Consider the following 27,930-nt stretch of genomic DNA (forward strand, 5'->3'; position numbering starts at 1 on the left):
TCCGTTTTGGGGAGCTTGTACGCGGAGTTCAGGAAAAACCCGAGGAGGCCCTTGATAAAATCTTTGGCCAGAACCTCTCGGTGTCGAAAATGTGAATGTTGGACTAAAGAAGTGCTTTAGCTGCTTTTGTTTTAGTAATGCATGCATTACAACTTACGCGATCGACCCACACCCAGGGCGCTGCAAGTCTGCTGCTGGAATTTCGTAGATCAACATTGTCGCATCATTCTAAAGAGTTTTTCGCTCGCAGAAGGATGTGAGAATGTCGCGGCAAGTGTGAGGAGTTCAGAAGAATGAAACAAAAACGAACAAAACGGCTGCCACATCAGGATGTCACTCACCGTTCGTTTGCAGTCGAAATACTCAACGGCGAAGGCAACAATGTCTTGAGGTTGGTTTCTGAGCACTTCCCTCGTAAAGTCCCTGAGGATGTCGGGAAACTTGGGGGGAATTGCAAAACGCTTCCCGTAGTGCGTCGTCATCGTTACATGTGTACGGATGCACGAAGTGTGCTTCGCTGGAGATCGTCCAGAAAGAGAGCTGCTCTGCGATACCAGTCCACGTTATCCAGCGAAGTTTTATCGCAACGAAGATATTGGAAAGCTGCGCCAATCACAGGAGGCAGTTCCAGTGTTCAGGAGCTGGGTGAAGAAAAAACCGAAGGAAAGACGAAAGGCTACAAGCGGGAGTCAGAAACCTTTTGGTAGCCACACGCTTCGCGCTGGCGCTTCATTAATGAACTTCTGGGGGCCAGTGTGCTGCAAGGAAAATACGTCTTCTCTCTATTAGTGAACTACGAGGACGATACAGTAGTTTGCCCTGTGGGTTTCCCCCGACATCGCAATTCCAGTGTTGGAGATAGACTGAGGAATTCGTTCAGAACATGCGTTCTCAAAAAGGCAACTCGAGTTGCTTCCTGGGGCTGTGGGGACCCGCAGTTGACATGTTTACGGAACATCGAAAGAAGGCAACACAACAGCTGCGGTCCCCTACAACGAATCACCCTAGATTGGTTCCGTAATATGTTGTTCTGCGAAGCTCGGAAGCGGAGTACAACTGGTTTTTCATTGATGCTTCTCAACGCTAATTGGAACGACGCGTCATCGTTGAGGTCCCTTGTTTTTGCGTTGTTCTTCTTCTTTCTCCAGGGAAATAACAACAAGTAAGCGCACTTTCACTCGTGTCATTGGTGCATTCGCACGAGTCACAGATGCGGCGGCAAAGCTTGCATGTATCCAACCCAACCGCTACCAGGACTGCCCTCGCTTTTGGATCTAGAAATAGACGCTTGTTTGATATTGGCTACAATTTGTTGACACTCAATCGCTGACAAAAAAGTTATTTTTTCCTCGAAAAGTTATCTGAAAACGTTGATCCTGTCTCCAGTGTCCTTGTCATTGCCCAATTTTTCTCCATCGTTTGCACGAGCGAGTTTTCGTACACTTTATGTATAGATCGAGGCGCCGCCAAATCACATGGAGCCCGAACAAAACCACTTATAAGAACATGCGACTGGCATGTTGCCTACAAACGCGGCACGCTCAAATTATAACTGTTTTTATGTCAACATCGCTCAGACTGTCGAATTTGTTTTTTCTCTTTGTAGCCTCCGTAGCCGACTCAGGGAGCCCCCTACTTCAATCCGAAAAATGTGTTCAAACGGAAGTCTAATGTGGAGAGGAAGTGGACATCGTGACGGCTAAAATCTCGGATTGCTGCATAAACCTGTCATTTTCAAGCCTGTTCGACTTTACCTGGACACCTTCTCCCCACGATTGTGACAGGAATTTTTCTTCAGCAGTGGGATTATCAGAAGTGGGCAGGTGGTGCGGAATAATGTTATGTTTTTCCTTTTAAGCGAGAGCCTCACCACAAGGTTGACGAGGTGTGCTTCACTGTGTATCTATAGCGGTGTACCTATCAGTTGGTTTATCCGGACTACACTAGCGCAGACACGTCTTTGGACGACTTTTGTGAGGTATTTGTCGTTACCTACCTCTTTGTATCCGTACGTCCCGTTCCTTTTTATCGAAAGAAAATACGGCCATTTACAAACGCTGACTGCGCTGGCACCAGCACAGAAAACATCTGCTGCGTTTCTGAATTTGCACCCAACAAAGAAAAACAATGGGATCCTGCGTTCGCCCGAGGACGCCACGAGCGCTACATTTGCTCGCCGAGGTCAGTTTGTCTGCTTAGTCACACCCAGTGCTTTCCCACTTCACACAAGCCTTATCATCTGAGCTCAACCCTGCTGCAAATCGCAAAGGCTTACACAAAGTCTGCTCAAAGCAACTTTAAATAGACGACGCCTGAATACGTGGAGCGAGCCCCTAATTTGTTCGCCAGTTTACTGTAGCCCACAGCCAATCGTACATGAGTCGAGTGAATGTGGAGTCTATGACGAAAACGATGAAACACTTGCCAGCTCTCTACTGCTTTCCAGGCCTCGGTTCCGTTTGAACGAGAGTGACCCACAGGCTTTGTTGAAACGTTTTTTCTCAGTATCTCGACATGGCCTAACGCCAAATCCAACAGCTCTGTTACAAGTTCCCTGGTTTCTAGATCTGCGGTTGAATAGCCCGGTTTGAAAAACCGAAGGTGTAACTGCGGATACCACCTTTACGCAGAAGGCACAACGATAGTTTCGATAAGACTCATACACAATATAGAGATGCCGACGAGGTTCACGGACCAGAATAACCTGAGTCAACTGCTACGTGCGCTGCCGCGCGTCTCAGAGAATAAGAGAGTTTTTATCATGTAGGATTAGTCGCCCCTATCGACACAATCAACCGTTGCGTTGAATTCCAAACCACGGCTGAATGAAACTGAATTAGCAGCTACCAAGGAATCGCACGCCCTCCCGCAACCGATTGCGCCTGCGTGCTTGCCACTGCTCAGGTCGAGTGTATGTACAGACCGTCAGTTGTCGGTTCAGATGCATCAGGCTTGCCGGCATTTGAGCGTTTGGGAAAATTCGTTTCCCCACCGAATAGAGGTCTCTCCCTTTCGTCTATCAGTTCAGCGTTACAGTTTCCTCTTGCAGCCCTCAACGCTCCCTCGCCGGGCGCAGAATCAATCGCTGCAGCTGCCGCTGGCTCATTCGTGTTGATTGTAGGAAACGACGAAGACGCAAAACTGTCTGTGTAAGTATGGGCACTGATGCGAATCTGCGAGATTCGCTCGCAGTCTTTCGAAAAGAATTCGGAACGCCGCCGAAATTATAGACGCATTAACCGTGTAGGAATATAATTTTACTGAGGGAAGATTGTTTACGCGCAAAAGGTCGGATGAGTATGTTTTCCATGTGCGAGTGATCACCAAAAGAAATGCATTCATCTGCGAGGTGCTTATCACCACCTCCTATGTGGCCGAAGAAGAGCCACCAAGATAAATCATTTACGAAAGGATACATCGGAGCACCTTTTTCTTACTGACAGTATATACTATAACGTTACCCAATTTCGCCCCGTCTGTGAAATTCTTGGTCGCTGTTGGGTACGAACCTTCTTAAGAGACTGCTCTTTTGAAAATGCGGGTCCGACGGGCTGCTGGCCACTCGACTGTGTTAGCGGAAGCCCTCGAGAGACTCCTGTTCCTTGACTCGTGTAGATGGTGTTATTTTAAGCGCGATTTTCACCGTCGTTCGACGTCAACATGTCCACCAAAATTTTGACATCCAGCTCATTCAAAGTTGGAAAGCAGGAAGCGTCAGGAGTGATGCAAACGTGTGCATTCGCTCGGAACAAGGGCACAGAACGAGGAATTAACGCGGGACAATTATACGCGTATGCGACGGTACTAAAAGAGTCGTTTCTCCAGCTTTAAGATGCTGTGTCGCAACAGCTTTTGGCACTGTGCCCGCGGGATGTTTGTTCCCGGCATTGCTCATGCCTTTATCTGTCGCGGGTCTCGAAGTCTGCTCTTTTTCTCCCTTTCCCGCTGGGGCTCTAGAGGTGCCAGCTGAGCATGGCAAAAGCATACTACGCCGTGTCAGAGAAGACGGTACCTGCAGGTGCGTCGTTGCCTGCGTGCTCGGCTTAAGCACGGAGACCCCTGCACCGTCTGACTGGCCTAAAACTCTTGACGAATTCACCTTTCCAGATCCCTGAGACGGAGGTATCACAGACGAAGTCTTGGTTCCAGAGTCGGCGCCCTTCAGCAGCTTCCCAATGTAAGATGACGTGGACATCTCCGGCGCGGCGTATATGTTCACTTTTGGAGTCGCACGGCCGGCTGCGGGGACATCCAGAGAACGAGGGGACCCTGGAGCCTTGCCGCCTTCAAGCGGGGACCCCTTTGACAACCCGAAAGTGCGGGACTCTTTCAGGGCTGGAGTCACCTTCGATGTGGTGACCTTGTCCACGTTCTGGGGCGTAGGATTTTGCGTGCTTTTCCGCAAGCTCTCTCGGGGACTGGGGCTGCGAACTATGACAGGAGACGAACCCCCAAAGGTTAAGGTTGAACTTGGATCCTTTGAGACACTCGCGGTCTCTGCTCCCATGCGTCCTTGACTGAGTCCATTGCTTTTCTTCACCGAGTCCTCTGAAGAAAGAACAGAGTTCGCCATGGGTGTCTGTCCTGACAGCGCCTTCGAGACCACCAGATTCTGAGACGAAATCGATTTCAGGTTGTTCTTCCCTTCGTCACGCCCCGCCTCTTCCTGTTTTGTGGCTGAGGCCACGCGGAGTTGTCTGCTTGCGCCCTCAACTCGATCTGGAGGCTTCTGCGACGACGCGGCCTCGTCTGATGCTATCTTGTTGCTACGCGCAGCGTCATCTCTTTTCCGCTCACGTTCGGGACTAGATCGTCTTTTCTCTGAGCCTGACTCCTCCTCCTCGATCGCGTTGTGGAGCATGCGTCGCGTCGCCTCCAGCCTCTCCTGTGTCGCCGTCAAGGCCGCCTCCGCCTCCTGTAGCTGTCTCTTTCTCGCGAGCAGGGTACTGTCTGAGGGGTTCTCGCCTCCTGTCGATGGCCTGTGAGGATCAGTCGTTTCTTCCACTCCAACATCGCGCAGGGCCTTCAGGTCTCGCGTCTCGTAGGTTCCTTGGGCGGAGGGCGAGACGAAGGTGAGAGGCGCAGAGAGTCGCAGAGCCACGAGTTCTTCCTCAAACGCTCTCTGCTGGCTAACCAGCCTCTGTTGAAGCTCCAGCACGGTCGCCTGTTGGCTGCGGAGCGATTGCTGGAGTTCCAGAGCTTCGCGATTCAGCCCCGCCAGCTTCTCCTGGTGACATTTTTGCTCCTCCAGCAACTGGAGCTTCATCATCTTCAGCTGCTCCAGCGACGCGGTGTCCACCGACGGTGAAGGCCGTGTCGACGGCGGAGGAAACCATGCAGCCGCATGAGGCGGCCGCCCCGGTGCAGCTTGCCAACTGCTGGGGCCGGACATTGCGCTAGCTTGCCTGTCGTGCATCCCCTGTATGGTAATGGTGTGCTCTAATCCTAAATTCATGCTATTTTGGTGTCTAGGCGTGCGGACACTGGGAAATCCGACCGCATGTCCTGCAGCAGAGCGCGCAGGCAGCTGGCCGGAAACCACGATCCCCGGTGCCACATTCAGCAGAGACTGTTGGCCCTGGGAAGCAGAGTTTCTCGGCGATAGAGCAGGAGACAGAGGGTGCATCTGAGAAACAGTTCCTCTATGAGGAGACCGTAGAACATCCACAAACTCTCGATGCCCCGCAACGGAGCTACGCGGATTCTTCATCTGAACGCTCTGCTGCCCTGGACCCGCAGCAACGTACCGGTGGGCCGGAGGGACCCCGCCGGGTCTTTGGGGACCTGGCGCCCACGCCATTTGAACCTTGGCCTTCCTCGCAGGGTTTTTGCTTTTATTGCTTTTTACTCCTTTCCGTGGAACAAACCTAATCTGGTGTTGATAAATGGATAAACGACTTGGCTGCGCTGTGGCTCAAGTCCTGGTGCTATACGGAAGTTCGGGATCGACCTGCTGAGGTTCTGAAGCCCACGACACTTTCTTCTTAGATCTCCAAGGTCTCGATTTTCTGACGCGAGAAGAGAAGCTGGAGGTGGCAGAAGGGCTCCGGCTCTTCCCTGAGACGCCCTGGTAGAGCTGTCATTAGATAGCTTGCAGACACTGGCACCTCTACCCTGTATGTTTTTGTGTTCAGAGCGACGCGAATCTTGACCTCTGCATGTTCGGCGGGAGCCATTCCGCCAGCGCCGCAGTACGTCGACTGGCTAGAGAACGAGCTCCGCATGCAGCTGAGACAAAAGGCAGAACTCAAAAGGAAGAGCCGTTTTTGCTTCATCAACGGCGGCGTCAGCAACACTCCAGACGCGGTTCGGGGGGTCTACGGAGAGTTGAAGACGGTGAGGCTGAAACTCAGGGAAGCCGAGAAACGGATTTGCCACGTATACACGAATTATGGCGTTTGCTTGCAAACTGGGACCACGCTTTTGGAAGAAACTCTGAGATTTCTGGCCTCTTCCGCCGGTGCAAAAATCACGTGTTATCTGCTACGAGATGGACTGCCTTCCTCGCTAGATGAACTGAACAAATCTGCAGACGCAGATGCAGGCGCTTCCTTAACGTTTACCACTTCTGAAGACACTCGCTTTTACAGAGTCAACTGCACAAAAAACAGCTTTTCTAGAAAGGGCCTGTCCGTTCTAGCCGCAAGTACACGGGACGCCTCTACCAGGTCACGCCTTATCCTCACCCCGTCGTTAAACACAAACGCTTGTGGCTTTCAGACGGGGCCAGAGGATGTGTCTGAGTTGCGGAGTTGGGTCAATGTGGTACTCGAAGAAGAGGCACAAAAAGAAAGAGACGATTCAACATCGATGTGGCCTAGCGTCTTGCGCGGATCCAGTTCCGTCTGCTGCATAGTCCGCGCGGCGGAGCCCGACACCAACGGGTCAGAACCAGGTTCTACCGCTGTTTACCGGTAAGCCAATTTATCCGCCACCTCACCAGAAGTCAATGCTCCGCAAAAACCTCCGTTTTATCAATGACGAAGTACGTCACCCGCGAGCACATCATGACCCGCGGCCACTCGACCTAGCCAGCACCCGGCTAGCATTTTCGACGCACGTGTAAGATGTGTCTGCATGCTCCTGTCGAGGCGACGTCGCTTATAGAGAATTTCGGCATTTTAGACAGGCAAAACCACTAGCTGGAACATTTATCTCACCAAATTGGGAGTGGCAACATTCACGAAGAAAGGGAAGGCGACTTGTTGAGTAAGGATTCGAGGACGGACGGCGCTCTTCGCAAGTGTTGTCACCAAAGACCACAACCCGCCGCTGCGCGAATCGCAGCAGAAACTCAAGAAATGAGATGAATGTTTGGAAACAAAACTTTCTACTTTATTGAAGCTTTCTGCGTGGAGTAGAACTGGTGGGCGTGCAAAAGTAACCGCCGTAAAATGTTCAACAGCCACACTCTAGATATCTGTAGGAGCTCGAGCAGCCGAGGATGGATAAGCGGGAGAAAGGGAATTCCCCACAGTTGTCGTGACGCGTTTACCTTGGTAGGTGACGACATGAGGGAGAACGCTTGAAGGTTCGTCAACTGACGAGGTGTCTGTTGCATTGCTGTGTATGGGGAAAAGGCACATGAGGGGAGAGCGCGGGGCAACAAACAGGTTCAAGAGGGAGCTCTCGCGTCAGGTCCTTTCATCTGGCCTCTCTCGTCGACCTGGGGAAAAAAGGATTTTCACCTAGCATCAGACACAGAAGACACGAACACTTTTCCCTACGGGATCTGCTTGTCCGCTTTCTGTGAGGCAGTCGCAAACACACGGGCTTTTTGACAGGTTCAACACGCAGGCATTACAGTGCATTCTCCGGCATTGCACATACGACTCAATTCCGATTTTAGACACCTTCACGCGATCCTCGCACATCTATCAGCTAGCAGGACCAAGATTCTTTGCCTTTGTCGACGCTGCACTCGTTCCGCATGTGAGGAAGTTCGAGGTGCCAAAAAGAAAGCGAACTTGTCCGCGTGGTACCTGCCTCTGTCCATTTCCATTTACAACGAATTGAAGCTGCCTAAAGCCGCGCAGTCGAGTGTTGTGCGAGGTCGTACGCGAGCCAGCTGCATGTGTTTCGCCTTCTCCGCTCTTTTCGTTTCCCATGTAGTGACTCTGAGCACGCGGAGGTCGTGAGATGTTTCTTCGAATCGCTCCCAAAGGAGAATGGAGAAACAGCCATGAGCTTGCGTGGAGAATTCAAACGGAAGAATGAGGAACCCTGGCCGACGGTGTTTTTCCTCGTTGCCTTCCCCGTTCGCCCTGACGGGCGCTCTGGTTACTCCGAAAAGTCAAAGAAAGAGCAAATTGAGTACGTGTCCCGCGTTGTAGCGACGACCTATGAGGAAACCAAGGCGTCGTGCCCCCCGTACAAGTTTAAAATTCTTTCTTACGATTTTGTTCCCTTCTGTGCGTCGGACACGTCCGCTTCTTCGGCGCATGCTCCACTGAATGCACAAACCGAAGACTCAGAAGGAATGCTTCGGTGTGAGGCCCTCGAGTCCAACTATCCGTCTTTTGCTAGTGAAACGCCCGCCGAGGCAGAAAGAACGGGTGACGCTGGCCCTCTCTCTTCTCCACTCCCTCCCTCTGAGTCAGAGAGAAGAAGCGCTGAAGAGGGAAGAAGGGAAACGGGGGAAAAAGTTGCAGAAGAAGCTGCTCTCTTTGCCGTGAGAAAAAAACTTCCTCAACTGAAAACGGACTGTGTCTCCCTGCTTCAGAGGGCAGAAAGGTACGGTGTAGAAAAGGATGAATCCACACGGTTGGGGAAACGAGAAAGGGAAAAAAGATGACATCTTTCGCTACACTTAGGTGCTTCCTAAGAAACTCCACTCCGAAAACGCATCCATCATTCGTAGTGCCGCCGCTGATTTCACATGAATACACATACATACAATCAGATTTGTTAGTAATAGCACTCTGGAAATTGAATTCACCTTCTAAAATTAGATCAGTCAGGGCCGGTTAGTATCGCCGAGGAATGCGATCTGCATCTTTACTGGTTATCTGAACAGCCAGAGGTGTACATCATTATCTTAGCGGGCTTCGTGTGGTATCTCAGACTCCATCTATGTCTTCACGTCGAGCGGCCTTTGGTGACCAGTTCCAGATTCTAGCCTGATGCAAGCTTCACCCCGGCACTTCAGTTCCTTCTTTACCTCTGAGTAGGCTTCTGCAGCGCCACGAAGACGCCTGTGCGGAGCTCATTGAGGTTACCTACCGTTGTAAGTACGGCAAAGCGTGTGGTGTCCTTTTACAAAAGATGATACTAATTATACTAGCTTCTGAGCAGCAGTTTTCTCTCGCCGCACATACGAGTGAGGAGTAAAGCAGGTACACACCGTGCACTGATGTAAGGACTCGTTCCGCTAAAACAAAGCGACAGCAGGGGCACTTCAGAGGTGAGACTGCGATCGCGACTAGTGGGCGCTTGCGGTTAGGGGAAGCGCGATCCAGGTGTGTTGTAGAATACTTTTCCACAGGCTTCCTCTGATTCAAGACAGCACCCAAAGGTAGTTTGTGTTGGAGAAAAAAGCGTATGGACCACGAACCCCTGTTTTGAGCATTTTGAGCACCGAGAAGAAGCCAGGAGCGTTTTTAAACAAGTGGTAGCCGTAGTCCACGACGTCTGGAGCTTAACTGATATGGAATAACCTGAATGCCGGAAGATGTTGAAATGTAACACCGTTAGCTGTCTTACGCAGCCCAGGGTGCCACGTGCGGGGGTTGAAAGGCGATTGCTCCCCAAAGGGGCTGATGCTGGTCTTGTGTTCTACACGTACACCGGAAAGTGGATCTGTGTGTGGTGTGCTAATACATGCATAAATGTCAATACACAAACGAAGACATATTTGAGATAACACGGAGCTCTCTGTGTTCCAGACACGCTTCAGTGGCTGCTTGCCGGCATCTGCTTGGCCGTCGTCATTCCCGCTCTTCTCGGCCTCTTTCTGCACCGCCTCCAAGGTCACCACGATGACATTTGGGAAGTCCAGCCAAGACTTCAAAGTAAATGACAGCCTGAACCGTGTAACGGCGACCTTCCACATATATGTGATTCACTCTTTGCCTCCTGCACAAGAGCGCACCAAGACGTTGCACATTTTCAGTTGAATTGTCTCGTGGAGCATCGACAGTTGCAGTTCTTGCCTGGGATGTCTCACGAATATTGTCCATAGATATCGTGTTTCTAGCTTCCTTCTTCCACGCCTCACTTCCTAAAGAAAACGAACAAAGGAAAAGGATGCATACAAAGGGAGACGAGGAAGGAGATAGTACATGCAGAGAGGGAGAAGAAAAGGAGACGCGGCCGAGAGAACACAACAGACGAGACCTGTTGCTTTTGAGCCAGAATTACTCACTACCCTTGCCTAGATGAGAAAAATGAACAGACCGAGGTATTTTTCCTGTTGGTTCCGTTCTTTATTGAATGACAGAAGAGAGAAAGTACAAAACGAAGCAACTACCTATGCGTATCCATATACGTGTCCCTTGGTATAAATATTATATGTTCCATACCTACGGAAACACGTATATGTGTTGAAGATTTTCATGTCATTTTGTAGCGCAGAGGATGGACTCGTATTCTGAAATCTGCTGGGAGGGTAGTGCTTTTTAATAGGAGAAGGTTTGTCGACATGGAATCACCTCCCCATCCTTTTCAGCGACAGGCGATACACAATTCAGCATCTGCAGCGAACACATACGACGACATATTTGAGAACTTATCTCGGATATTCCAGCCGTCTTTCCCGGTCACATGACACTTTTTCGTTTACATGAATCCAGCTATTCTGGGCAAGTTCCTTGTATCTACTTAACTCGTTGCATACTTAGGATCGGACCAAAAGAGTTCGCTAGTGGTAGTAGGAAATACGAGATCGCGTCGGCGATTATAGGGACATGCAGTGTGATCTCCTCGACTATTATGGGTATGGCTATTCTACTAAATTAGGTGTAGTGGTCTTTAACGGATATGGAGGAAACCAACAAATTTATCCCAGGTGTACAAATATCAAGGTATTCACTGCCGTAGTCTCCTTCCTAATGGTAGTCTGGACGGAGAATACGTATGTCTGCGTATCTTCTCTCATGACAAAGGATTTGATAGTGGTATATTTCTTCCTAGGAAAAGCCACAGATTCACACAGCCGCTTCTTGAATCCCGGAAGAGACGAATGGCTTCTTTGCGATGTTCAGCAAACGGTAGCAAACGTCCTTTTCTAGATCGGTTGGCCCGTTCGACGACTCCGGAAGACGACTTTTTCAAAAGATCGTAAATATCCACGTAAAAAAGTTCAACAAATATTGACTCTTTTCGGCGTAGGACAAAAGGTGACTGTGTCTATTTTTCAGTGAGTTACGTACTTTGTTTTGCATTCAACGACCCTAGCTTTCTTGCCGAGTGGGATTTCCCCGAAAAATGAGATCCGCTTCTTTTCATTTGCAACTCTGGCTGACAACTGCCCTTCTCGCGCTGTTCCTGTGCACTTATTTGGTTTCCACTTTTTTCCCAGAAGACTTTTTAGTCGCACTCATGTTCTTGAATGTTGTTTTGTTTAGTAGAAGAAGAAAAACGATGACCGTGAAAGTTGACAGTTCTTAGATGTTTGGATTTTTTTCGTCTAGAGAATTTCAAAACGTCTTCATGTACTTCCTAGACAGTATAGAAATAAAACAATATCAATTTTAATGTTCCCCTTCCTGGTCTCTTGTTTGGTACGCAGCCTCTTGTGGCTTTTAGGTGTCCCTGTGCACGTTCTCGACGTTGCCAACGAGGCCGCAGCGTCAGGCAAGTTTCGACACAGAGAACATTCTGTGTCCGCTTGGCACCGATGAAAACAGAAAAAGATGCAGCCTATGTCGATATTCCCTCAACCCAAGACCATAACGCCAAAGAAAGCGTGTCAGGGCCTCAGAAATGAGACGTACATCGGCTAAGCTTCCGCCAAAAGAAGAGACTCCCACTTTCAACACGGCTTCATTTTTTCATTTCCCTCCTCACATCGACACGACAGAGGCCTAGACGTTTTGGGTTCCTGCGCGTCTCGCCCGCTGATATACATGTCTTTGTCTTTATTCCTACAGGTACTAAACTCTGTGGTGGGACAGGTGCCTGTGTGGCCTGTCACAAAACTACACGAACATTCGAACGGTGGAATGTCCTTGACTTTGGATGTATGGATTTGTGACGGCGACTCTCCCGTCTTCGTAAAACTGTGGAAAGTGAAGATCTCAACACCGACGAATATGCGTTGGCGATGACGTGCGTGTGGAGACATGAACAAAAGCAAGAGAGATCAGAAGTCCACACAAAGTCGGCGTCTGGCCTCTTTCGCCCTGAAATCCCGTGCAGAGACGATCAGTGTCGAAACGAGAGAGAGGAATAACACGATGGGGGACGACACATCGAAGGGGCTAGGACGGAACTGAGGGATGTACACGTCACTCTGTGCGTCGTCTGCATTGGCTATTTTCTCGCGACTTTCCCCGTTTCGCTCGAGTTGTGCTTCGCTCCTCAGTCGTCACAGTGCTGGTCTTCGTTGCACTGATTTACGCGGCGATGAACGCCTCTCTGTTGATTCGCTGCATTCGCCGGGGTCGGCGGGAACGAGCATGCAAGGAAGAACAGACTCTGCCCCCTCCTCTCTGGATGTCACTAAAGGTCCGAGTTCCACGTCAGAAAAAGAAAAACTAAACGAGGAAAATATCCCACCACGAGCCACAAAAACCGTTGGCAAATGCATCTTTAATCACGTTCGATGTGCGTCAAAGGCAGTATGGAAAACGGGCGATCTAGGTGCACTCTGAATCTCAGGTTTCTTGTATCTTCTTGGTTTGTCCCTTGGTCTCACACTGTCAATCTGCCTATTTTCGTATCCACTGCACCGGGTCATCAAATTCAAGCGATTCCTGCGTTTTTCGTTCCGGTGCATCTTTTACAGCCGTGGTACAAGCGGACGAATAGTGTGGTTACCAGACTCATGTGCATGCGCTGATTCAAGCACTCAGTTTATTTGGAAGCTGAAAGACGCACTGTTAAGGCTCTTTTCGCAGGCAACCCACTTCTTCATTCATCTCGTCTTTGTTCTCTCTTGCTTTTTACCGTTTTCGTTTTGGTTCTGCCCCCTCTGTCAGGATCAAGCCACCTTCCTCGCCGAGGCGCTTTGGAGCTGCGAGAGAATGCACCACGAGTGCATGTACTTGACGGAGGAAATGTAGAGACCTCCTGTAATTATAGATCTCTTCATACATGTCAACTGGTTGCTTCGTTGCTGCCAATTCATATCGTCTTTACATAAATATACATATAGTGACATAAATTTCTCTCTCTATATATTATATGTATATATATACATCCATGTATTTATCTATCTACATCTATACGTATATGAGTATATGATGCATGCCTAGAGTCACATCCTTCCTTGTCCAAGTACGTGGACTTACATCTCGGAAAGAGGAAACGGGACTCTCGGTAAATGCACCAGTGGACGTGCGACCCTTGAGAAAGCGACTTTGTTTTCTTCCCTTATGTGTGTTCTAGAAACAGTTGCAGAAATATGCGTTTTGTGTCTCATGCATTTGTGCGGAACAGGGAGCAACCCTTGTTGCCGTAGTGTGCGCACTGCCAACTGTTCCGTGTGGCAACGTCCTTAGGAAGAGCAGACTTGTTCCACAACATTCCGAAGACAGGGACAGTGCAGAGGACAGCCGCGAAAGACACATACTTTCAGAGAGACACAAAAACATGAACAGCAAGTCTGAGGAACCCATTTTTAGCGGAAGAAGTGTGGGTTACTTGTTAACGGACCACAGAGAGAACCACGAGCGTTCACTAACGGTACTCGGAAATGAGAGGTCGCGTGAGTTCTTGGGGAAATGAGATCTTGACGCCCAGGAGATGTTGGTACAAAGAGCGGTGTGTTTAGAACTCGTTTGCATGCGCTCGGTTCAACGTTTGCTTTATTTGGACGGTGGAAGGCCGGAATCGTTATTTGGCTTACTTTTGTCCCGGTAAAAACTCCAATTCTGCCCAAACTAAGGAGCCAAGGACAAACCTATCTAAAGGCGTCTTGTAAGAGTTACCATACGATCCATGCAACGCCGGCATTCTCCCCCGCCCACCATCGTCATCGGTAAAAACGGTTTGTCCCTGCACCTCCGAATCGTTCTATTTCGAATAGCTGCCTTGCAAGCAAAGGCCTGTTATCAGTTCCGCTCGACCATCCCCATCCCCACTCAGGCCCCAATATATACCTCAACAGATACATAGCCTATTTATGGTGCATGTGGGTGTCCAGCGATGAGGAAAAGAGTTCTACAGTACAACAGAGCAGATAGTGGCGGTCCTGGGAGAAAGGCAGCTCAGGCGTTGCATGCAGAACTCGAATTTTCTTTCTGGTAACCGTTGACGTTTGCGTTTCGCCTTTCTTCTCGGAGTCTCTACACATCCCTTTGTGTGGACGTTTCTAGTTTTTCTAAAAGCGTGTAGTTCCCCTCGCATTAATGAAAAGTTCCCAAAACCCGTGTTTCAGCAATGATCTGGCGACACGTCGAATTCTCGCCGAAAATCGAACTCTGACAAACTGCACGCTCTGGAGATACACCCGCCCCCACTGCGGCTTGGAGTGATGTGGCCAGAACAGCCGTTCGTCTGTTTTACAGTTGTTTACCGGTTCGCAACCAGGTAGAGAGGTCCACGGGCTTGAAAGGCTTTGTTTCCTGGATCCAAGGTCTGTCGTGCTAGCTCAGCTACTTAGTCAAGATGGAAACTACCGTACACGTATGAGCTCACCGAATCCGTGTCACAGCTGCCTCTCGCGCACTACCGATCTTGTTTGTCAGCATCCAAAGAACTACGCAAGAAAATGCGAGCTAGGTCTCAAGTCTACAGTTCGGATGTGTCTTGAGAGAGGCTAGGTTCTTCCCATGTGCGAAGAGAAAGAGCATGCATTTTTCTCAACTCGGTGGCGGCGGTCGCTTCGAGCACTTTTCTGGAAGCGCTCTGCACGCACGAACTTGCCGACTTAAAGACTCGCGCGTTACGGAAAACAATGAAGCCGGGGAGAGCGCTAGAGAGAAAAGAGACGGTAGAAAAGAGAACGATAAAAAAGGGTCCCGCGATCCTAGTACAATACGACAGCAGAAATTCCAGAAGGTCCTGGGCACCCACCCACGTGCGGAACGTCGCGGTGAGAAAATAATGGTTCCTTGTTTCAGCAAGTTTCTTACAAAAACGCCTCTTCGTCGTCGTCCTCCTCGTCCTGAGCATCCGAAACAACCATCGAAGACAGAAAACCAGCAAGACGAAAGTCTCCAACGTCTTGTGAAAAAACGCGTGCTCCTCCCATGTGTGTTCTCTTTCGCTACTCCCGAGAACAAAGCCTGGGCGCAACCATCGCGCGCTAGAAGACACCATTTCTCCACAGTGGAGACAAACCTTTCTCTTTCTTTTTTCATTTGAACATGCGCACGTCCTCACGTCTGCATGCGCGTGCAGACACACACGTTGATGCATGCACAGACTGAGACACATGCTGAGTGGAGATGCATCCGCCTGTGAACCGACAGATGCGCAAGTTCGGAAGCCGCGTCTACTCAAAGAGGTGAGTGCTACACAACCACGAGTCTCGAGCAGCAGAGAAGGAGGAGATGCAGAAGCTGCTGACGCAGAGAAGAAACAACGAATAAGTGACGAAGAGAAGAGCAGCCGCGGAGACTCTGCAAAGTCCACACGCATGCAAGGTGACCCGGTGCCTACCTGCGAAAGGTCACCGTACAGCATGTCCACTTCGTCTTGGTAGTTCTTCATCTTGGAACCGACGTCGTTGGGCTTCTTCTTCTTCTCCACGATTTGCTTGGACTCTTTCTCGCGATCCGCCACGGCGCTCTGCAGCTTTTTCTGGAGAGACACCAGGTCCTGCAGAAGAAAGGAAAACAGAGATTTCACGAATCGGCGACACGGACACAAGAGCCGCACAAACGAAGGACGAGCTCGCGAGACAGAGAAGCGCACACGGTGGAAGGACACCGCAGACGATGCGAGAGAGATGAAAAGACAAAAGAAAACGAAGAACAGGCAAACGAGGGAAGCCGATCGAAGAGTGAGCCGACGAAATGCGAGAACGAACAAAATGCACAAGAGAGACGCAGTCGAAGAAACAGAAGACGACACAGCGAAAGAAGCCGAGAAATGCGGAAGAGGTCGCGCGCCGAAACGCGAAAAACTGCAAGCAGAAAGAAGAAAAAGAAGGCAAAAAGAAACGCGGTCGAACAGCGGAGAAAGCGAACACCCGTACCTTCATGTCCATTTTCGGACTGCAGTCCTTGATGAGGAGATCGAGAAGCCTGAGCCACGCAGGGCTCTTCGCCTGGATAAGGAAACCATGCAGGACGCAAATTGTGCATCTAGTGAATAAAGGCCTTCGGATCGAAACGCGTAGACGCTCACTCGTGTGCACAGTCCACATAAATAGGCGATAAATAATATCCTGTTTTCTGGAGGAGCTTGCATGTGAGTACTCCCCGAAGTCTACAGCGGAAAAACTAAGCCAGGCCAGAAGCAATTGACCCCTCAACGTGTAGTCATTGAAAACCGGGTGATGAGTTCCGAATATAGTGCGATCTTCTTGACTTCTATGGGTAGCGCCCCTCCACGAGCAGCGAACTTCGTACCTGGTAAATCAGCTCCTGTCTTATGCCTTGCTGGTTCTACGCGAATACCAAACCAGCACGGTTTGTTCATCTTTTCCTCACAGCACTTACGGGGCTCTCTCGAATTTTCTTGCCGAGTTTCGTCGCAAACTGCTCGCAGTCTTTGTAACTTCGAAGGGCGACAGCGTCAACGGGGTCGACGACAGCTGCAAAAGGGAAGAACTTCGTGAAGCGTTTTGAGGAGGTGTTTGGGGATTACCGACGTGAACAAAGCGCGGGGACGACGAATGAAAGGTGAGAGACGATGCGACACTGAAGAGGAGAGAAGAGGAAACGCGAGAGGAGAAGCCCACCGGGGAGAAGAGAGAGGCTGCACGAGACTGGACCAGAGACGACGTAGTGAGCACACACAGAGACACGAGAGACAAGCCGAGATGCGAGAGATGTTGAAACACACATGCGGAGAGCAAGGCGGACACAACTCAAAAAAGGAGAGAGTCGAATGAACAACGAGAGGAGAACAGGCACAGCTTCACAGAGAGAAAGTGAGACAATCGCGACTTCTCGTCTTACGCGCAGCAGCCTTCGTCATCTTTGCCCGCGCCGCAGCAGCAACTGCAGAAGCAGCTGTGGGTGGAACGTAATCTGCAGGTCTTTCGCATCCAGAAAACAAGTCGTCCATCAGTCTCTTGTCCGCCTCTTCAACCAATCTGAAACGCACAGAAAAACAACAAAAACGCGCCTACAAAGTTCTGGGAGCAAATATATATATATATATATACATATGTTTGTATAATATGGTTGGACATGAGACTCTAATAATGCTATTCAAATTGAACAGATACGCATAGATATGTATATATCTATATATATATATATATTATACATATATTTATGAAATATTATATATATTTATGTATATGTATATAATAGAACTCAATCTCCACGGGTATGCAAACCTACAAGATACATATACACATGTATATATATATATATATATATGTAGATATTTATGTAGATATTTATGTATGTGACTGGATGTCACTCTCCAGGGTTCTTCGTACCCACAAGATGCACAGGCATCCCCGCGAGTGCGCACAAATGTCTCGTGGTATCTGTGTCCAGAAAGTACAGTCTCCGCTTCGGGGAGAGGAACATCTTCTCTCCGTGTCTTGCGTCCAGGGACCTTTTGAAGTGCAATGGAAGAGAGCCAGCAAGCAGACAGGCGCGAGGAGCGAGGACAACAACGACAGCTCGACGCGACTCAAAACACAAACGACGCACCCAGACGAGAAGCATGCAGACAAGAAGCACGCACAGAGCATTCAAGTTCTGTTGCATCAGCAGGAGACAGTTCAGACGAAAAAAATGTTGACGACACAGAATCAAGTGAGCACCGTCGAAATAGCGCTGGGAGATGGTCAACACCTGAACAAGAGATAGCGCTTTTCCTCAAAGGGCGCAGCGCGCGGGGAAACAAAGCACGTACTTTTGCCTCCGCATCTTCTCGGCGAGAGGGTCAGAGAGAGGCGCGTCGGAGTCATCTGCAAATCCGCGTCTTGCTGAAGAGAGGGGAGAAAGAGACGTGCACAGAAGTGGAAAGGAAACGCCTATCTGGCGGAAGGACGAGAGCCACGAACGACTGTCTGACAGAGAACTCAGAAGAGCCTCAAGAACATAGTAGGAAAACCTTGGACACAAATCCTACGGAACAGCACACCGCGTCAGTACACACGCTGTACGGACACAAGTGAAAGGTTCCCCTTCATTTACATGCTCTGTTGCAAATGTATATATATATAAAAGTATATATATATATATATATGTATAGGGATACGTGCATATAGCTGTACTTTGAAGACCAGGGAATACGAAACCGCGAGCTCGAGAGAAACGAAGCAATTGGGCGACGTTGTGTTTTGTGAAGAGATACACCTTGTGGAGTGAAAGAGTGACAGACGGGTTTCCTCAGGCGTTTGCTCACCGTCATTTGCTACCCTCTTGGCCGCAGCAGCCGCTGCCTTTTGCTGCTCCTCTTGTTTCCTCCTCTCCTCCGCCTCCAAAATTTCGTCAGCCTCGTCCTCTGCAAGGAAAGAGAAAGTGACCGCGCCGTACACGACGCGCATGCAAACAGGAAACCGTGCATGCACCTACACACTGAGGTGGCAGAAGGGGCATTAACTCGATTGGAACCCACCAGCATGAATGCAGATAATTCCCTCGTGGAGACATCCGCATCCTACAGTGGGAAGTGTATATATTTACACACATTGGTATTCAGATGTATCTGCATATGTGCTCATATCCATAAATGCGTATACGGATCTTGACGCTTGTGTCCACGTAGAAAAAGGATTTAGGGCAGTACGGGGGATACGAGTTGTACACATGGTTCCGTCACACAAACGAAATTTGCAGCACCTATACCGTTCCTGATTTGAGAGACTGTGCAGGATATTGCTTAAACTGCAGAGGCACATGCGCCCTCAACTACGTTTTTCAACAAAAAATGGGGTGTCGGCAGAACCTCCGTATCTGCAGTGTGCATACATCCCACAGGCAGCCGCGGCGGGTCCTCACCACCTTGTGAGCATCCTGGGTGAGAGGCTTGGCAGGGCAAGCGTAGGAATATCGCCTGCAAAAGTTTCGTTTTCCCCGCAGACCTATAGTTCTCACGGAAAGTGGAGACCTCTCCATTTCTTGTCAATTTTCAAAGGAAAGCGAGGAAGAATGTAGCAGAGCTAAGGGGGGGCCGGGTGACAGAGTCGGTATGCTAGACAAGTAGAAAAAAAGGGCTTACCCCACGACGACATGTTGGCGACTCTTAGACAGACAGAGGATGGTTTTTCCAGAAAAACCGATTGCGCTGACCAGAAAGCAGTCCTTTTCCGAGTCAGGCCGTGACTGAGATGCCGAGAAAGTTGTTTCCCCCCGCGGTTTCGAAGAAAATGAAGAGGAAAATCGAAGAGGACGGCAGTGAGCCCCACTCCACCGCTGAGAAAAAGTAGCGACGGGGACAGCAAACCGCGACGGAAAACAGCAGAAAAGACTGTGGAGACAAATGGTGGTTCTTGCGCGATTATCTTCCACGGAAAAGGGGAAATGTGAAACGAAGCTCTCAGACGGCAGCTAACTTGCGCCTTTTCCGCAAAAGCTGCGAAAACGCGCAGCGAAAGGACGGAAGTCCAGCGGGAGACACACGAGTACAAGTTTCTCACTCACGGAGGAAGCCGAAACAGATTCTGCGAAACACACGGGAGGAATGAGGAACCAATCACACGGAGAGCGAGCAAAAGGGGAATAAGGAAAGCTACCGGATGTTCGCAAACAACGCGAGAATCGCAGCTCTAAACTCGCCTCAGTCCGGATCCGGGCTCTGTGTTTCAGCACTGCACGTGAGAGCAGTCTCCAGCAGCTGGACTCTCTTGATTGCAGAAAAGCGACACAAACACCCGGTAACTTTACAACCACAAAGGGGAAACAAATTTGACAGAGAACATCGCCAACTAAAGACAAGAAGAACTGCCCGGGTGGTTTTTCGTTATGACACGTGGAAGAAGTCTCGCACACGGGATCGCGAAATTCGGCTAATATTCGGGGAAACACCTCACTGGCAAGAAAGACCCGTAGTTTGCGTTCTGGGAAACGTAACGTCTATCGTTCTACGAAAGGAAATTTAGATCCCAGAACGAGAGGGGAAAGGCATTCTCTCCGTTGTGTCCTCTACACAAAGCAGTTTTTTAAAACAAGGAATGGGAGGGCTGAGCTTTCCACGAGCCACAGTCTCGTAAAACCGTCGGTGTTGACACTGTTACCAGAGTAGATTCAGGGATTTCTGTATTTACATGAAAGTCAGGTACAGACCGTACAAGGATTAATTATGTCCATCTGTGCATCTAAGTTGATACTCGGTTGTATATGTTAGACGCAAACTTCCCGGCTAAACTTAGACTTATTAAACCAGCCTGAGATCATAGAAGTATTTATGTATGGTAAGATTGAGCGTGGACTATCGAATGAAACAATGTGCTCCAGCGCTAGTCTAAGTCTGTTGCACACCTTTTACCTACAACTGTATGGAACGTAGAAGAAATCTAGTCCACCTGTTAACGTAGGATGTGCCGTTGCCACACACTTTTTTGCATGCAGAAACATGATAAGGCGGAACAAAAGCTAAGATGTTCCCATGAGAACACCTCTGTCCACTGCTTCGCAAGACTGTCGTGATCAGTCACCTTGGGGGCTTCTTCGCCTTCCCCTGCACCAAGCTCACCCCCAACTCTGGCAAAAGCAGACTTTCGACGTCCTCAACTTGCACTTTTTTAACCTGACAAATGCTTTGTACAAAACAGCTTTGCTGGTTCCTCTGCGGGTGCCGAGAGGTAATTATTGGTGCCAGGGAATCTGATCGTACCAGCACCTGAGTAATCGTTTTCTCTAGCTGTTAATACGAATGAAAACAACATTCCACAGATGGTCATAGGCTCACCGATGTGGAGTAACCATAATGTCGTGGTAACCGATATTGATATCCACTACTTCCAACTATCGGTTACACTCCCCAGTGGGACTCGAGTGAACCTCGACGTCATGAATGATCGATACTGACGATGATTCTTGTATTTTCTGCCTCACAGGGTGGGGCTAACTGGCCCGTTTTGTCTTGTGTGTGTGCTCCTGTGTTCGCAGAGCGTAGCGAATAGGGCACTTCCTGTGAAAGTAGAACGAACTGAACACCGCGGGCTAACAAAGAGCGATGGCTAGTGATCGTACTATCGTCTGAGACGCAGCTTTCTCCCAACTGTTCCTTTTACTAGTGTTCTCTCCTGTCTGCTGCTTGGGGAGAAACAGTTACGTAGCCAAGGCACACCGTGCAAGGCCGGATTAAGTGAGAAGGCGCCAGCAAAATTTGCCGGTATGCCATTCACAGATGCAGAGAGAAACACAAGAACATTATAGTTGAAACCTTCAGTTGACAGAACGAAGTCGTGATGGCTGCTGGACTCTGTATCGTGAGAAATGCTGGTAGTGCTATGAAAGATCGTGGATCCGAGTCGGAGGCAAACTATGCGCTTACACCGATACGGCTGTGTTGCTTCAATGCGACGAATGTCGGCAGCAGCGTTCCTGGACGTAAATCGTTTTTCCTTCGTTACTGCATCCAACAGCAATGCTCTCAAACGCTTGTGGTTGTTTCATCCTTTCCGTCGTGAGGTTTCGGAATCCGACGCTCGTATCATATCAAGCGCATCAAGTTTGGGGGGGTTTCTAGTGTTTAGCTGAGAACGACCACGTGAATAGAAGCTGTACAAATAGAGGGATATTCATCTTCGTGGTCTACTTTACATCGTTAGACTGGACGGAACGCTTATATCCATTCTTATATAGTTCTGGATCCCGGCTGATTTCATTTTGGATCGTTGCGTGATCTGTTTCGACGTGCTCGCCTCTGAGTGCTTCGTCCGACTCTGAGAAAAGACTATACTAGTACGATTAGGAGACTAAGGGGAACTTTGCAAGAAAAGGAGGTGCTGCTTCTGACCCACGCACCGCTTCAGACAAGCTAAAAATAGTTCGAGACCCCTGACATGAGCATATCATTGAAGTGTTATGGCCCGTGCAAACGCACCATCCACGGACAGAGTCTCAATTAAGTTTCTTATAGTTGCTGACATTGTAGTACCTCGTGTACGGGATATGACTCCAGTAGCGGTCGTATCGCATTTCAACATCTTACAATATTAAGGTTAGTCCACATCGGACTGCGGTTCTCTTCTACCTCATGTTTGTTACGTGTAGAGCGACACGTGAGACCCATGAAGCTCGTATGGGGCTTTTACTTGTGAGAGGTCGAGGCTGTAGAGTTGGGGACTTGCGATGCGACTTAGAAACGAGATACAAGTCTCCCCAGCTCCGAAAACAGTGTAAAGAGGCTCTTTCAAGCTCGCTTCACGCACTTTCTGGTAGCTGTGGAGACTGGTGCAAATACCACACTTCGGTACGGTGCGTTGCATAGAGTGCAACACTGTACATGAATGCTTTCAACACATTCTGTGTTTCGTGGAGCACCCGGAAGCTGGCTGCAGCCTCTTCGCACGTGCCGCTTTCGCGTAGTCGTGTCCACTGCATTATCTGCGTGAGCCTCTACACTTTTTGTGAGCACCTCCGACATATTTTGTGTTGAGTCGAAACCCGAAAGGTGCGTTCTCTTCAGAGCCCCTTCTACGGGAGACGCGAGTCGCAAGTCGCAGTCCAAGTCCAGCGACGGTGTGGGCGTCAGTGGACGACGCATTTGCAGACAGAGAAATTTACGGCAGCAGTGGACACGCAAACACAGCGCGTTCTGAGTCTCTTCCCCCCCGTTCGTAGCCCTTCTCACTCCCACCGTCAACAGCGAAACTGAGGGCGTTCAAGACGCGATTGACTACCGCGCGAGGAGCGGAAACTCGAAACAAGGGCGACAAAGTTGGCGCAGCGACTTTGTGTCAACAGACAGTTGGAGAAAAAAAACAACAGGAAACTCAGAAAAGACGGAACTGCTTGCGCACGTTGCCGAAAACCTGGTTCTTCTCCACCTTCAACACGTTGAAGCGGATCGTCTTCGAGAGCGGCCTGGAAACATAGCGAAAAAACTCATTTGTACGCATGCTGTTGCTTAGCACTTGTAGAGAACCTGCTTTCCCTCCCTCCCTTGTCCAGGCACTTCAAGCGTCGATACACTACTCGGCCCTTTCAACTCCCCCAAGACCAGCCAACACGAACACTACCAAAACACAGCTTTTCTTCCAGGTGTCATCATATAAATATACATATACATCTATATCGGCATTTGCTCAGATGGACAAACATCAGCATGTTGTTTCTTTGTCGTGACTCCTCAGCTCTCATAATCCAAAGCTGTCATGCCGTTAGCTCACACCAACAGCCTGTGGCGCCGAGCCTGTCCGTGGGGTGTACATACACCGCACTAGAGGCCGAGTGTCCCGGATCTGCGAGGTTTCCTCGACAGTTTCAGACAAGGTCACGAACAGTCCAGAAACGCCGAGGCACACACCCGGGACGAGGGCCTCTAGCAGGTGTACGTACACCTGCACGGCACGCGCTACGGCCGTCGATGCTTGCCCACGTCGAGAAGAAAGTTGTCATCTTCGGAATCGTTTGTTCGACAAAGAATACACAGAAGAGCACCTCGTGAAACATATTCTGTCTCTGAAAGCAACTCAAATTCAGTTTCTCCAGAAATCCTAAACTTTCGTCACCCCCAAAGGCGCGCTGGCCTCCCGACCTGTGAACTTCCACACGGGCTCCTCTGCAAACACAGTCTACGCCGTCTAGCCCCCTGTAGCAGCACATCATGAACATTCCTTTCCCCCCTCTCCCTCTTCAGGTATTTTCACTTCTTCCTTTTCTTGCTATCTCCTCGTTCTGTTTTTCTGCGCCGACTGGGCGTACCTGCACTGTCCAGCGGTGACGATGTCTCCTTCCTTCACCTGCTCGAAGCAGGGGGACAAGTGGCAAGTGACGTTCTTGTGGCGTTTCTCGAATCTGCTGTATTTGGGGACGAAGTGGAGGTAGTTTCTGCGGATGACGACGGCGCGCTTCATCTTGGTGCTGATTACCATGCCCTTGATGACTCGGCCGCGAATGCTCACGTTGCCGGTGAAGGGGCACTTCTTGTCGACGTACTTGGACTCCTTCGCCAGACGCGGGGTTTGGAATCCAAGGCCCACATCCTGAGAAAGAAAGAAGAGAACATCGTGAAATGCAGAGAAAACCCAGGGGAGAGACAACGAGAAGGCAACCCGGAGACACAGCAAGGACTCCGAGAAGATGCAGCAAGATGAGACAACGGGGGGAGAGCAGACAGCCAGTCTCTGGGTGAGAGTGACTGAGTAGAGCGCGAGGAAAGACACAAAAGCACAAGGCGAACATGTGCGAGGGCAATTATACGCCAGCGAGACACACAACGTGACTACTCAAGGACGTATCTTCAACCCTCACGACACCAGTATCGCACGTGCATGTTCGGGAGCTGTCGAGACACCTGAGACAACGACCGAGGCAAATGCCGTGCAGAAGTACTCCCAGTTTAACGCAGTTTATTCGCAGCGAACACACAAAGATGCATGCAGGCGCATACAAATACAGAGGTGCAAATATGGGTTGATTAACGTCGATGGACCTGGAGGCGTACATTCATCCGAAGTCTCCGGAGTCCTATCAACAGCGGGACGCACGTCTACGAGAGCACAGAACTCCACGAAAGGACGGTGCATGCTTTAGCCCTTAAAACGCAGAAACATCCCACAAGAGGTGAACAACACCTTGCGGAACCTGTTCTGAAAGTCCTTTGTGAAATAACCTCACCTTCCAGTAGCGCTGAGTCCTCTTCTTCTGGCCGGTCAGGTGGAGGCGGCCAAGGGAGGAGACGCCATCCTGCTTCTGGAAGGCTCTCTCGGTCTGTAGAAAGAAACGCACCACGGAGCCCCTTGAAAGTTTCCCAGTCGGTGAAGCTGCCAGAGACCGGACACTGAATCCACGTGAAGACTGTCGTTCCGTTGCAGCAAGTTACACACTTTTAAGGTGACATAGTGGAAATAACAGCTGCCTCTAGACGTTTTTGAAAACTCGCAAAACAAAGACCCGCAGAGACTCGCCAGGAGAAAAAAAGATCGAGAAGGGAAGCAGCCGCCGCCACAAAAGCCCCATTTGAACCTCGAGGCTCCAGGCGCCAAAGTGGTGTACATACACCACCTGCTTCATGTTCATACACTCGTTATGGAAATCCAGACACAGGGCGAACTCGACTTTGGTCACTAACTGGAGAGCCGCATGCGCACATGCATTTCTGTACATCCACAACTAGGTGTGTATCTGTATACAAGCGAATGCAGGATTTTCTCAACATCCCCCATAAAACCTCTGTCCTTCAATTCGACCACCCCGGAAAACCGCCTCGTGCGCAGTGTACATACACCCCCCGTCAAACGCGAGTGTGCGAGCACGGCGGCCGTCTCCTTCCGTGCGCCATTTCCCCACGGGGAACAGGACATGTATTCATTTTCGGGATCTTAGGAAAAAATTGTGAACAACCGAGGAACAGAGGGACAAGAAAAGGAAAGCCCCGCAAAAATGAAGAGCCGAGTCTCTCAGAGTGCCCTCACTCGACTGGCACGCAGCGGGGGGAGAAGGCATGCTAGGGCTGACACGGCCGATATTCTTCTCTCGCGTTCCCCGCCCTTCCCGGATTCTGTTGAGGGAAAAGAATCGAAAGAACTCAAGGCTGCAGAGACTCCCCCCTTCCTTCTGAGAAACACAAACGAAAATGCAGCCGAGGAACGCGCATCGGCGCGAGAGAGGAAGGCGCCCGACTCACCTGAACGTCCGCGGTCGCCATGGTGGAGAATTTTTACAGTGTCTACCCACCGAAGAAGCAGAAAACGGAAAACAAGAAGAAACACAATCTGCGACTTGCTTGGCGATCCCCAACGGCCTCGTGGTCAGAAAACTCCCAGTTTGCTCGACTCAGTTGCTGACCATCCAGGGGGGGAGAGAAAACACAGGTGTGGGATGGCCACCCGCAGTACGCCGCGCGGGCCTCGTCTTATCGCGAGGTTCGATTTTTCCGGAAGTGCATGCGCCCTGCGCGCAAGAGAGACGGCATGCATGCGTTCAGCGCTCAAGAAAAAGAAAGAGAGGTCACTTCTGCATCTCGCGGCGGCAAGGAAGCGAGACAGGACTCGCTTTTCCCTTATCGCTCTCCATTTCTCTTTTCTCCGCGCGTTCGCTTTTCAGTTGCTTGGAGGAACGCACACTTTTTCGATTTTTTCGGCCAGATTTTTTCTGCTCGAAGCCTACGCGTGGATCCTGAATGGACCCTCTCTTTTTCCAGGGAACAGAAAGCCTTCATCATACGCTTTTTTAAGCAGTTGTCTCCGCCTTTGTTTGCTCTCTTCTTTGCCTTCGCCTTCTCTCTCTCGGCCGCCTGCTACTTTTCCTCTCTTCCCCGTCTCTGTGTTTCTGACTGTACGTGCGTCTTTTGTCGTCGCTTGCCCTTGCCGATGTCGCCTGTCCCGCTCCCGTCCCGGCAGTGTTCTCACCGCTCTTTCCCCGTTTGATTCGCCCCTTCGGCGTTTTCCCCTCGTAGTTTTTGTTAGAGAAAACGGGCCTTTTTTTCTTTTTCTTCTCTCATGGAGAAGACCCCGGCGTGCGGCGGGTGTGGCGGAGGCGAGAGACGGGAAAAACACGGAGAGGCGGCGCGGGGACTAAACAGTGAACTGGGAGTCGCAGCACACGAGGTGAAGACGCTGAAGCCTGGACGCGCGGTGTACGTACAGCAGGGGGACATCTTCATCGAGAGCGATCCGCAGAAGGCCCTCGCCTTCTTAGAACGGAGACGACAGCAAGTGGAGAAGAACGCAGCGTGAAACGCGGCTTCTCAACAGTTGTTCTGCATATTGAACACCCACGGGATTGATAACGCGATCGCGATCGCTAAAGAGAAAGCGAGTGCCGACCCGCCGAAGTTTTCTCTCGAGTGTATGGACACCTGGTGGACGTACGCTCCCGATGGACTTTTCGCTCACAAAAGGAGTTGCGCTGCTGGGTTCTTCGTGACCAGCGTGTTTTTTGATGTGTGGAGTTCAGCACATCTTTCCAAGAGCGTCTTCGTTTCAAGGTTTAGACGCTCGAGATGAACAACTGGAAAAGGCAGAAAATTCACTGGTAGTAAAGATGGTGGGAGGACGAGACAGAAAACTCGTGAACTGTGGTTGAGATAGGGTGAGGTGAAAGATGAGGTGCGGAGAGAGACGTCGAGAAGGCCTTCTCGATGCCTTCCAGTGCGGGTCCTCTTGCGGCTCTGTCCCGAGAATATTTCAGTTTTTCTTGGAGGCAGTGTGGGAAAGACAGGTTTTCTTGACAGAGACTTCGATCTTCAGTCGTTTTGCCACGACGAACAGCGTGGACTTCGGAGGCTGCCTGCCCTGCCCGTCGACCCCACAGGCTGAACCTAGATCTAATTAACGCAGGTAGATAGCGCACAGCTGAACTGTAGGCCTCAGTTTCAGAGCTCGTATTGACAGTCGGGTGTTCACCGCTCGCTTAGCTTGATGTACAGGGGAACATTTTCGCACACAAACCCATCCCTGCGTGCACATCTAACCTTGCAGGTTGACACACGGCATTACTGGAGCCACACATAAGTATTCCAGCAACTACAGTATATCTGTTTATCGGATTTGAGTTGAAGAATGCTGGAGGGCGGACCCTC

The 27,930-nt window shown here is 50.1% G+C and overlaps 4 protein-coding genes across 4 annotated transcripts; 1 reads left to right on the plus strand and 3 right to left on the minus strand.

Moving 5' to 3' along the window:
* Positions 1-3,655: 3,655 nt before the first annotated feature.
* Positions 3,656-5,800, minus strand: TGME49_226990 (hypothetical protein; the record flags this gene model as incomplete). Its single annotated transcript, XM_018780158.1, has 1 exon — positions 3,656-5,800. The coding sequence occupies one exon, from the start codon at positions 5,798-5,800 to the stop codon at positions 3,770-3,772; it is 2,031 nt and encodes a 676-aa protein (XP_018636053.1). The 3' UTR covers positions 3,656-3,769.
* Positions 5,801-11,847: 6,047 nt separating this feature from the next.
* Positions 11,848-13,303, plus strand: TGME49_226985 (hypothetical protein; the record flags this gene model as incomplete). The annotated part of the gene is made up of 2 exons (XM_018780157.1): positions 11,848-12,666; positions 13,140-13,303. Exons 1-2 carry the CDS (start codon positions 12,438-12,440, stop codon positions 13,301-13,303), a joined length of 393 nt encoding a protein of 130 aa, XP_018636052.1. The 5' UTR covers positions 11,848-12,437.
* A 1,571-nt stretch (positions 13,304-14,874) lies between these two features.
* TGME49_226980 (hypothetical protein) lies at positions 14,875-20,186 on the minus strand. Its single transcript, XM_002366310.2, has 8 exons — positions 19,459-20,186; positions 18,643-18,741; positions 18,148-18,220; positions 17,232-17,368; positions 16,770-16,864; positions 16,304-16,375; positions 15,766-15,924; positions 14,875-15,268 (listed from the first exon to the last, which is right to left on the minus strand). Exons 1-8 carry the CDS (start codon positions 19,469-19,471, stop codon positions 15,233-15,235), a joined length of 684 nt encoding a protein of 227 aa, XP_002366351.1. The 5' UTR covers positions 19,472-20,186; the 3' UTR covers positions 14,875-15,232.
* A 2,667-nt stretch (positions 20,187-22,853) lies between these two features.
* On the minus strand, positions 22,854-27,609 carry RPS11 (ribosomal protein RPS11). The gene is made up of 4 exons (XM_002366309.2): positions 26,035-27,609; positions 25,026-25,118; positions 24,111-24,391; positions 22,854-23,270 (listed from the first exon to the last, which is right to left on the minus strand). The coding sequence occupies exons 1-4, from the start codon at positions 26,053-26,055 to the stop codon at positions 23,180-23,182; spliced, it is 486 nt and encodes a 161-aa protein (XP_002366350.1). The 5' UTR covers positions 26,056-27,609; the 3' UTR covers positions 22,854-23,179.
* Between the last annotated feature and the right edge of the window lie 321 nt (positions 27,610-27,930).

This window comes from Toxoplasma gondii, chromosome X (genome assembly GCF_000006565.2).
Source record: "Toxoplasma gondii ME49 chromosome X, whole genome shotgun sequence".
NCBI classification, from domain to species: Eukaryota; Apicomplexa; class Conoidasida; order Eucoccidiorida; family Sarcocystidae; genus Toxoplasma; species Toxoplasma gondii.

Coding starts and splice junctions, on each gene's coding strand:
- TGME49_226980 (XM_002366310.2), bottom strand. Junction 16,865..17,231: donor GATGACGAAGGCTGCTGCGC/GTAAGACGAGAA, acceptor TCCCTTTTGCAG/CTGTCGTCGACCCCGTTGAC. Junction 15,925..16,303: donor GTCCGAAAATGGACATGAAG/GTACGGGTGTTC, acceptor TTTCTTCTGCAG/GACCTGGTGTCTCTCCAGAA.
- RPS11 (XM_002366309.2), bottom strand. CDS start 26,055: ATGGCGACCGCGGACGTTCAG. Junction 25,119..26,034: donor TGGCGACCGCGGACGTTCAG/GTGAGTCGGGCG, acceptor TTCTTTCTACAG/ACCGAGAGAGCCTTCCAGAA. Junction 24,392..25,025: donor GGACTCAGCGCTACTGGAAG/GTGAGGTTATTT, acceptor TTTCTTTCTCAG/GATGTGGGCCTTGGATTCCA.